Source organism: Durio zibethinus, chromosome 8, assembly GCF_047325235.1.
Source record: "Durio zibethinus cultivar Kanyao isolate XHJ-2024 chromosome 8, ASM4732523v1, whole genome shotgun sequence".
Taxonomy (NCBI): domain Eukaryota; kingdom Viridiplantae; phylum Streptophyta; class Magnoliopsida; order Malvales; family Malvaceae; genus Durio; species Durio zibethinus.
In genome coordinates, this window is record NC_143169.1 from 5,351,136 (window position 1) to 5,362,415 (window position 11,280).

The 11,280-nt window shown below is 33.0% G+C and overlaps 1 protein-coding gene across 5 annotated transcripts; it reads left to right on the forward strand.

The window, feature by feature from the left end:
• Positions 1 to 1,499: 1,499 nt before the first annotated feature.
• Positions 1,500 to 8,980, forward strand: LOC111278777 (putative protein phosphatase 2C 6). Of its 5 annotated transcripts, none has more exons than XM_089764628.1 (10): positions 1,500 to 1,840; positions 1,961 to 2,021; positions 2,155 to 2,223; positions 5,389 to 5,415; positions 5,489 to 5,577; positions 5,718 to 6,020; positions 6,438 to 6,827; positions 7,195 to 7,312; positions 7,443 to 7,666; positions 8,005 to 8,980. In XM_089764628.1, the coding sequence occupies exons 6-10, from the start codon at positions 5,727 to 5,729 to the stop codon at positions 8,527 to 8,529; spliced, it is 1,551 nt and encodes a 516-aa protein (XP_089620754.1). In that variant the 5' UTR covers positions 1,500 to 1,840; positions 1,961 to 2,021; positions 2,155 to 2,223; positions 5,389 to 5,415; positions 5,489 to 5,577; positions 5,718 to 5,726; the 3' UTR covers positions 8,530 to 8,980. The 5 variants fall into 5 exon arrangements, with proteins under 5 accessions (XP_089620754.1, XP_089620755.1, XP_089620752.1 ...); XM_089764629.1 differs by having other exon boundaries at positions 5,493 to 5,577; XM_089764626.1 differs by lacking the exon at positions 2,155 to 2,223.
• The last annotated feature ends 2,300 nt before the right edge of the window (positions 8,981 to 11,280 follow it).

Sequence of the window (11,280 nt, forward strand, 5' to 3'; positions counted from 1 at the left end):
AAGAGAAAGAAGAGTATAAGAGAGTGTAAAATGTCTAAATAATACTTGAATGGTTTTATTTATAGTTGAGGGTGAGAAGTTTTAGGGCAGCTTGAGCTACTCATGATCAGCCCTGTGGTTAGGATGACCTGGTAGGTCGAACTAACTTAGATGTTGGTTGTCTACTCAGGGAGTGACAAGTCAGTATAAAAAAAGGGATCATTTAAGCAGGATAATGAGGTGACCGAGTTGACGTGATAATGTAGATGTTAAGTTGGTCTGATATTCAAATTAGCTTAAAAGTAATAAATACCCTTGGTTATCTATCGGTTGCCTTTAATGAAAAAAGGATGATTTTATCTTTTGAACCTAAAAATGCTCCTAACAATAAACATCTTCTTATAATTGTTAGTGATGTTGTTTCAAAGTAATAATGATGAATCTAAGCAAGAATAAATAGAAGTTGAGAAAAAATGAGTGTAAGAGAAAATGTAAAATGGTATAGAGAATGAAAAAAAATAATTAAAATTTTCATTTAATAATTTTTATGAGTTAGTTTTTCACAGCTATTACATGTTATTTGTCACGTCTTTTTATTCACATGGTTAATAGGGTAAGTAGTTTACTTTTGTTAAAAAAAATTTATTTGAACAAATTTGAAAATATTTAATCTTGATTTGAGTAAAATTAAAGATTATATTTTTAATTAAGAATTGGTCCCAACATTAAATCTCAAATTTTGAACATTTTAATTCTAAAAAATATGTAAATATAAAAAAATTTAATTATAAAAATATTTAAATATTAAAAATTTTATTTCATTAATAAAACAATAATTAAATGATGAGTTAGAGGACTCAGAACGTAATTCTTAAATGGTGTGCTATATATAGTGGAAAACTGAAAAGATAGTTATAACATAATGAAAAAGTGAAAAAAAAAATTTAAGTGCACCTAATAGGAAGTAAAAGTGAGAGAAAAGAAAATATATACGATTAACTTTTTTAAATTTATTCATAAATATAAAATTATTTTAAATTAAAAAGATAAAATGAGAGAAAATAAGGAAGGTATGAGTAATTTACAAGATTATCACGCATATTTGAAATTTTTATTTTAATTTAAAAAAATTATAGTAGTAAAACATATAATTCATTTTTTCTTTTTATTTTTCAATTCTATCAAATAATGAATGTAACAAAAATTATATTTTTCTAAATTAGTTTATTTCTTCAGCAAAATACATCAATAAAAAATAATTTTTATCTTTTTAATTTTATAGCCTCTACCAAGCAAAGCCAAAAAGAGACCTCTGATAAAAACCTGACCCGACCCAACAATAGTCACCTAGCAGTGATTGGGGGTGAAGCTACCTCAATTAATGTGTTTGCTGGAAAAGAAAGAAATATAAAGATGATTAGATATGCAACAAATACTCCCACTAATTGTAATACTACCAGTAGTCATATTATAGTAAATATTATATTACAAAAACAAAATACACATGCCACCGGGCAGACAGAGCAATAAGCAGAGAGGGACAGGGTGAGCATCTTCCCACACACCACACGACAGTCGGTACCCGCGCCTGCGGGAGAATTGGGAAGTGCCAAGCAAAGCAAGCACAGCATCCCTCCCTCTACTCACCTCCACTCACTCAAACATTTCAACCGCCCTTTCTTTTTTTAATCTTTTCACACCAAAGTTGACAATTTAAGGGGGAAAAAAAAAACACCAAACTTCTCCTGTTTCCCCAAAACCCTAATACTGATTCTGCCATCGATTCCTCCTCTCTAAATTTCCTCACTTTATTGTACTTTCAAAATCATCCTCAGTCGATCGTGCTTTGCTGCCGAAAAAGGTTTCTTTCTCATACCTCAAGCAAGTTATTTCAAAATTTTCTTTTCTTTTCTTTCTCTTCAGAACAAAAGTCTCTGTTTGGTTACTTGGATTTCTGAGTATCGCCTTTTGAATTTTCAAGTTAAACGAGAATCGGAGCCCTAAATTTTTTGAAGCTCTGCTACTGCGGTTAGATTTTCAAGGTAATTAGTTTCTTTCTCTTGTTCTTCTGAAAATTGCGAATTTGATGATCCTGGATTTTACTCTCTTCGAGCTACTCAAAAAATATATGATTTCAGTTTAGTTTTTCTTAACGTTAATTTAATTTATTTATAGGATAGTTAAATAAAAGAAGTCACATAGATGAAGGCCATCCAAAAAAGACAGTATAACTCTACGTAGTATGTGAGTTATTCTTCTTTAGCTTCTTTAAATGATATAAGTGATGTAGGTACCGCGATGAATGCGGTTAATTATGTCTCACTAAGTAGTTGGTTAGCTAGTCATGGCTCATTTATGTTAATTGCTATGATTTTGAACCACTTCTTAATTGCTTTCCATCACTCCTGTTAATTCAATGCTTAAAGTGGGAATCAATTTGATTACACCCAGTTCATATTTGTGAAACTATTCTGTTTTCCTTTAGTTTCAAATGGTATTATTATTATTATTATTCAATTCCAAATTGAACATAGAATTTGCCAAAGACTAGAGCACACTGAGCACATAACTTTTGAAGCTTTCATTCATTGTATTTTGAACCATCATCCATAATTATATTGAATTAAGTTTGCATCAATGGTGTTAGTAAGTTTCAATTAATAGTTTTGATGCTATTTTCTATATCTTGGTTTTGGAACAAAGTGTTTACATTTAGAAACTTTTAACACATCAAATTTAAGAGCATAGTTGATACTGAATAATAACTCCATCTTAAGTCATACTTAGATTGAACTCTTGTTTTTGTTTTGTATGAAATTGATGTTAATTGACAAAATAGTTAGAGTCTTCATGGAGGGCACAGAGTAGACTGGTTTATGCTCCATTGTTCATTCAAAATAAAATGTTGAAACTTCCACAACACTTAGCATTCCACCTTTATTTTCTTTGTAAAAGAGAATCATTTACAAATGCATAAAATATACTATATGAAACGAATACTATTAGATCCACATTGTTCATAAAAATTAAAATTGTTATCTGCGATAATATTTAGACTGTAATTAGATTATTAGTTCTTAGTCCTTGCATGAGGAATCTTTAATTAACTTTATTAAAATAGGCGAAGATGCCAATGATGTCAAATGAAATAAAAGCAAGCAAAGTGCAAGAAATTTATTAATGTTTCAAGTTTGAAATCCAACAAAACTTGATTGAACTGTGTAACACTCAAATCTGAAAGAAATGCCCGATGTGATTTCTAAGAATATATCTTGCATGAAATGCAGATAATTAAAAAATGGGTTTGCTAATGGTTTTAAGGAACCTGTTTAAGGATCTTTAAATGCTACCACCTGCCACCATTTTTATTTGTAAAAGAAAAATTACAACCAGACTAATAATGGTCTTTAAAAGCTTTATAGCCTTTTCCTCCATTTTACAATACGGCTTTCAATATTTTTCTCCGTAAAAAGCTAAGCTACAATGTAAAAAATGTAATAAAAAGCCATATAAAAATTATTTTATCATGTAATGATATCCTTATAAAAAATGAAAATTATCTTTCTTGGAAACAAATAAAAATTGTATTAAACGTGTACAAAAAATTCCAAAGATAAAATATAAAATATAGAGAGAGAGCTACCTTTTTAAGCAATTTGATACACTTTAAAAATTATATTTAGTTGGTATGTAATGCCAATAATATTTGGACAAGAAGCAGGTAAGATTGGTGGAATGCACACAAAGGTCTGAATAGTTTGCACTGTACTACAGAGGCTATTTCAGTACCTTTCACTTTGTTCCCATTGGCTCTTTAGAGAGTGTTTTTGGGAGGGAAGGGACACAATGCTTGAAAGAATATTTCAGTCTTTTTGAAATTTAACTTTTTTGGATAGAAAGTCAAAGAGACAAACAAACAATAGACAAAGATATTGAAGGGCATTTTAGATTGAGGAAAGAGTTTAAAAGCTTTTAAAAACCAATATTAGTCTGCTTGTAATTTTTCTTTTGCTGATAAAAATGATGTATGGTGGTAGTATTTAAAGTGTGCCCTAAGAAAACCCTTAAAAAATAGGGCACCCGCTAGCAAGACCTCTAAAATGTTTTTTGCTTCATGTGTTTGCTCTAAATTCAAGGAGGATGTTGATACTTATGCTATAAAGGTAAAAGAAATAGTATTTACTAAATTTAAACAGGCAATTATCTCAACAACCAAGTTTTTTTTTATGCAATGTCTTGAAGCAATGTTTGAAAAAACAAAATTGTGAATTTATTTAATATGTAGGTGGTAGCTGCAAATCAAAGGCACCAAAAGAGTGAAAGACCATTCATATTAAGATAAATTGAACGCATCATTTCAAATGAAAATAGTAGTCCTAATTTGTAATTAAATTTCCCATATGGTAAGATTACCATTAAAATTTACATTATAAAGTCTTAACACCAATTTATAATTAGAACACCAAACAAATAGATATTTATTAAAAATAATTGTAAACCATTAAAAAAAAAAAAGAGTATCAATAGCATTGAAAGATAATAGGTCTCAAGTCACAACCCCAAATTGTCAATTTCAATCCTTATGCTCCATTTGATTGGTGCTTTTGCTATTCATTCTTTGCTTTTTGAAAAATTGCTATAAAGCAAAAGTGAAATGTAAACAAAAATGTCATAATTAATTACAATATAACACCAATTATAACATAATTAGTCTATGTAAAAGTAGAATCATGTATTTTGTTATCTAAAAGAATTACATATTTTGTGTATGACTTTCCAAAATTTTTTGCTTTTGTATTTCATTGTGTCTCTTCTACAAGCAAAAAGTAAATAGCAAAAGTTCTAACAAAATGAAGCCATGGTATCACAAAAATGTGTACAAACAAATCTATCAGAAAATAAAAAAGTAAAAAAAATACACAATTGCGTTAAAAATTTGTGCCAACTTTTTAATAACACAATGAAAATCCAGCAGGATCTAGGGTCAAAATCTGTTGGAAAAGCATAGGTTCTCCTATTTCCAATTGCTTTGATATCTTGTTTTATGATCTAGTCTTGAATTTTTATAATAATATGCATGTTAAAGGAGATAAAATCAGAGTTTTGGAGAATTGAGTTCAATAACCCAAGAAAACCAGCCAAATGAAATGTGTAATAATGAAAATTTATATTCTTAAGCAAAAGGAGGAAAGGAAGAAAAAATCAAACTTGGTCACTAGGGTTGCAGCACCATTTTTGTATGAAAATTTATATTAGCGCACTCCTTAATAAATTTCTGCTTAATTAAGCCTGCTGCACCATTTTTCTTTTAATTAAGCAAAAGATTAAACTAAAAATAAATACTCTCTATGTTAAATTTTCCTTTTCTTTTTATCTAGTTAACATCTAAAATCTTAACCCCATTTTCAGGTTGAAATAAAGTGCTTAGCAAAGAAGGTATTCTGCAGTGTGCACTATCCATTAGCTCTCCTTACATAATCACTTGATGATCATTGGAAAATGTGTTCAGCTAGGTTGGATGATGAGCTGGCAATGAGATGCTTGTGAGACACGTGGTTACTTTCCAAATGCTTTGATCTCTGTCTCTCTTTTTGTCAGGTTAACTCTCTTTTAACCTAACCTTTCTAAATCCTAATGGAAAATTAATGATGTAAATATTGGTAAAAGCTATGATTAATAAGGCAGTTTTGATGCTTGGAATGGGTTTTAATTTTATTTTGATTTCATCTGGGACTTAGGACATTGAGATGGGTTCTTGCTGCTCATCCATAGCCAAAGGAAAAAGTGGCAGCAAAAGGGATGACCAAGTGATAGATGCATCCACGGCTATAACAACAACATGCGCTTCAGCCAAGAAGCAGAAGCAAAGGCATGGGTCAGGGAGGTGGAGGAAGATATCAAGTGGGTTAGTGCCCATGGATGAGGCAGAGCTCCATCGAATATCAGGGAGGATGTTTCTGAATGGTGCCAGCAATGTTGCATGCTTGTATACCCAACAGGGGAAGAAAGGGACCAATCAGGATGCCATGCTTGTTTGGGAGGTTAGTCTTAGTGCCTATAATTTTTTCTATGTGGTTCTTTCTTTGGTGGTAGATCCAGGATTTTTTTGGGAGGTGTCCACTTATAATATATAAAAAACTATCTATTGATTTACTAATTTTGTCGACAGAAAGGGTAGCCAGGGAAAAACTTTAGGGGTGTCTAAAGGGAAATTTTCTTTCTAATTTTCTTGTTTTCCAATCTTTGGAGGCATCCATGGACACTCTACTTTTGAATGTGGTTCTGCCCCTGGTTTTCTTGTTGTGTCATTTTCTTTAACATAACTTCTCTATCATTGTCACTTTAATTGAGTTTGTTATGTATTTATTTTCTTTTTTTTTAGATTAAAACATATTTTTATTTCTTCTTTTTCCTCTATGGCATCAATACGTGAAGACTTGGTTTTGTTTCTATAATAGAATTTCAGTTCGAGAAGTGACACAATATTCTGTGGTGTATTTGATGGTCATGGTCCTTATGGCCACATGGTTGCCAAGCAAGTCCGAGATTCTCTTCCTATTATTTTGTGTACCAAATGGAAAGGTAGTCTTGCTGGTGATCAGAACAGTCTCAATAAGGGCGAAAATACTCCTGAAAGCACTATCTCTGAGGATACTGGATCTTTGAGCATGGATGATGAATGCTGTGAGTCATTAGAGATTGAAGAAAATGAACAACGCCCAGAGATGTATTTACCTCTTAAACAGTCTATGTTAAAAGCTTTCAAGTTAACGGATAAGGAATTAAAGTTGCATTCAACAATTGATTGTTTCTGCAGTGGGACAACTGCTGTTACTTTGGTTAAGCAGGTAATAGTCATGACATGAACTAAAATTCAAAATTAGTTATCTCTATGGGTCTGTTAATCAAGCTTTCGGATGTATTATCCGGCTTCAACTTTTACATTTTGGATGGTTAATGGATTTAGATAATTTTCTAAACAAAGACAGGTAAGTATTTTCAAAATTTGCTGCAAATGCTCATGTATCATCAATGGAGATATATTAATGCGTGTATGGACATTTAGGATTTGAAGTATGTTAAATTGCGCATGCTAATGTGTGCATCTCTGCATTGTACATGTCGTAGAGTTTTCCCAATAAATTTTCGTTTGAGATATCTTGAAAGCTTTTTTCCACATTGTCTAACCATTTTATGACAAATATGGCTTTCCAGGGTCAGGATCTTGTAATTGGAAATGTTGGTGACTCAAGAGCAGTGCTGGCAGTGAGAGACAAAGATAATTCTCTGATTGCTATACAATTGACTGTTGACTTGAAGCCTGATTTGCCAAGTCTCTCTCTCTCTCTCACACACACACATACAGACTTTCCCTCTTTTTCAGTCAAAATTGCATGATAACTTGTACTAACCTATTTGAATAACTATATAGAACTAAAAACTCTTACAATATTTATGTTTAGAGGAAGCTGCTAGAATTCAGCAATGCAAGGGAAGGGTCTTTGCCTTACAAGATGAGCCTGAGGTTGCACGTGTATGGTTGCCCAATAGTGACTCACCTGGTTTGGCAATGGCTAGAGCTTTTGGGGACTTTTGTCTGAAGGATTTTGGTTTGACTTCCGTACCAGATGTTTTCTACCGCCATCTTACTGAAAGAGATGAATTTGTTATTCTTGCCACTGATGGGGTATCTTCATCTTCACAGCACATCATACTAGTTTGCTTGAAAAAATTGTGTAGGACTCTGACACATTGATGCTGGGGTAACCATTTTTTGTTCATTATAGCCTGTAAGGAAGTCCATTTATAAATGCTCTTCCTTCTGCCTTGATTTTCACATATTGTCTTTATGCTGCCACCTTGAGACAATGTGCTTAGATGAAGCAATTGGCAAGTTTTATTCTTTTTGTGTTTGATAGGGGGAAAAATACCTCCCATTGTAAGGACATATATGTTTTTTCTTTAATCATTTTAACCTGAAATTCATATAAATTCTCTGAGAGCTGGTTTATAATTTTGGTGCAGGTTTGGGATGTCCTTTCAAATAAGGAAGCCATCGATATTGTAGCATCAGCGCCTAGTCGCACAACAGCTGCCAGAGCACTTGTAGATTGTGCTACTCGTGCATGGAGGCTTAAGTACCCTACTTCTAAGAATGACGATTGTGCTGTTGTATGCCTCTTTCTGGAATGTTTGCCTGCAAGTAATGGAGCTATGGAAGAGAATGACGTAACAAGGATTTCTAAGGAATCTGGAGAAAGGATGGTGGCTACTGATGATAACAAGGGAGTTTCTCATGCTTTAAGTCTTGACCAATCTGGCACATTTCAAGGTTCTACTGAGATTGTTCCTGTAACTGAACCGACAGAGGAAAAGTTGTCTTCGAAGTTCCCAGGCCAGTCTAAGAGGAGTCTTGCTGAGTGCATCTCAGTTGCTGATGATGAAGAGTGGTCAGCCTTAGATGGAATTACTAGGGTTAATAGTTTATTAAGCCTTCCCCGGTTTCTATCTGGTGATAAAGGATCAACTAGTCGGAGAAAGTGGTTTTGAAAACTTACTGCGCAATCATTTGGTAAGGCAAACATTCTCACGGTGTGGATTTAGTAGCGAGAGGAATCTATGGTTTTGGAGTCCACGGATGTAGATGATGACTCTCATTACCTCTTATGTGGGGTAGGAATTCTACTTTGAGATCTCACTGGCACGGAGTTTTAATCATAAACAATATTTGTTGTTTGGTGAATTTAAATCTTATTGCTGTTGTATGAAGTGTTTCTTTCCCCTGTACTTCGTGAAGTTCAAATCATTTAACACCCTTTTTGTTGCTGTGTTGTTAATCTGTTGAGGGATTTTTACCTGGCCAATAGACACATATTGTTCAGCAACGGTAGATTGATTGAAAAGGTGAAAACTGTAGTTTTACTTGGATGTATTCACGATGGACAAAATAGATTCGGGGTCAGGTTTATCTTTAATATTAATAATTTATATGTTTGTTCAAGTTTGATTTTGCTCGATAATTTAGATCTCATATATTTTAGCAGTTCAGCCCTAATTGTAAAAATGATTTTTAGACCTGTCTATTAAGATTTAATTTATATAATAAATATATTCAAAAAATTTTTAAATATTAAAATATTAAACTAAAAATTAGAAAAATGTTTTTGTAATATTTAAAAATTTTATATAAATTTATCTCTAAGATTATAACTAAAAATCAAAACTTGACTAAAATCATTATAAATATATAGCTAAAAGGTGTTAGAATAAGAAACTGAAAATAAAAATAATAAGAAATTATAAGATTATTAAATCAGAAAATGAAGCATAATCTATATCTAAAAACAAATTATAACTAACAATATTGAGAAAAAATTTATTCACATAATTCGGATTTAAAGTAAAATGGATGCTTCTAAGTTTTAACTTGTAGAGTGATGACTGACGAGAGAAACTAAAGACAAAGAAAAGGACAAAGAATACAACGTGAAAAGTGGATATTGGATACAAATGGCAGAAGAGCATGAGATGTCTACAAACCAGGTGCCTAATGGTGAGCTTGAACAGGAATGGTGGGACAAGTTGTGGAGGACAAATAGCCCAAACAAAATCAAAACGTTTGCTTGGAGACTATGCCACGGATAACTACGGTTTATGTAAAACTTAAGGAGAGGAGGATACTCAAATCAGGTTTGTGTCCACGATGCAAAGAGGTTGATGAAAAAATCTTGCACGCAATTCTGGCATGTCCGACTGCCGCCGCAACATAGAATGAAGCTCGTCCCCTGGGAAACTTAGATATGCAACAATGGCAGAATGAAAAGGATTGGATGTTTTCTATGGTATTGAAGGATAACGCAACAATATATGAATAAGATCATGTATCAAAATAATGCGGAAACTTACACAATGAAAGCATTATTGTGGAAGTGTTACGGAAGTAGTGTTGACTTGATTCCCTAGTCAAAGGACAAGATCAGACATTAGAAAATTGTTCACTATCCATAATATAAACTCTTAAATACCGAAGCATGAGATTTCTAAAAAAGTTTCCCTTTTTGTACCGATCTCTCTCTTTTCTTTTGTTGTTTTCTATGTAATTTATCACATAATCCTACGTAAATGACACTTATCACAGTTTGGATGAATGCCATACCTTAATTTTAGAGAAGAAGAGAACCACAGCACGAACGTTTTCCACCATCTAACACAAAATGGCCGAATGCCACATTTTTGAAAGAGAGGAAGAGGCAAGCGGTTTTACTTGGTTTGTAATTCAAACCAAAATCCCATTAACTGCCCGTGGCAGTTTTCTTTTAGTAACATGTGGGATTATGCCCACCCATAGTGGGCGGCTATTCCAACATTTAATCTTTCCATGTTAGCAAAACAAAGCTAGAGGATTATGGAGAATCCTGATATCCTTCTTAGATCTTAAAAGGCACGTATTTTCCATATTATACCTTCTTGGAAACTGAAAAAGGAACACGTGCACCTTGGATTTGGAGCAGTTTGCAGGCTCAAAAGGAGTTTCCTAAAGAAAATTGAAGTTGGTAGGTGTTAGATGGGAGAAAGGTAAACATTTGGACAGATAGATGGATTCCAAGACGTGGGAAAGAAACTCTACAGCAATATGAATATAGGAGGATGGGAAGACCACAAAAAGTTGCAGAAATTATGGGTATGAACTCAGGCTTGTGGAAATTAAGAGATGGAGGATCTTTTGACACCACACCTGAAGCAATCTATTCTTGCAATCCCTATTTGTCAGAAAGGGGGTGAGGATTGGTTGATGTGGAGTGCTAGAGAGAATGGGATATACACAGTCAATTCTGGTTAGCATATAGCTAAAGATAGTGATCAAGATAATCCAATCAGTGGGGCATCTTCTTTCCTGTGTCTGATAGAAAGGTTTGGAAGATTATTTAGAACATGCAAACATTACCAAAGATCAGAAGCTTTATATGGAAAGTATGTTTAAATGCAGTGGCCTCTTTTGATAATTAAAAAAAAAAGGAAGATTATCCCGACCTCTGAATGTCATTTTTTTGGTGCGAAAACAGGGACTATAGAACATATATTGCTGTAAGGACTAGACTGGTATATATGCTTTGGATGCTACATGGCTCTAAGAATTAATGTTGGATCAATTAGCACTTTTGAGTTTTGATCAATGGTTGTTAGCTGTATAGAAGTGCATTGAGCAGAAAAATGACAAAGCTCTAGATTTTATCTCATATGTTGGACTCCTTGGAAGGTTAGATATGAGGCAATATATGAGCACACCAAACCTGATCCAAG

Bases quoted from the DNA above. Each gene is read 5' to 3' on its own strand.
- LOC111278777 (XM_089764628.1), top strand. From the start codon at position 5,727: ATGGGTTCTTGCTGCTCATCCATAGCCAAAGGAAAAAGTGGCAGCAAA. The intron at 6,828-7,194 runs GTAATAGTCATG...ATGGCTTTCCAG, and splicing joins CTGTTACTTTGGTTAAGCAG to GGTCAGGATCTTGTAATTGG. The intron at 7,667-8,004 runs GTATCTTCATCT...ATTTTGGTGCAG, and splicing joins TTATTCTTGCCACTGATGGG to GTTTGGGATGTCCTTTCAAA.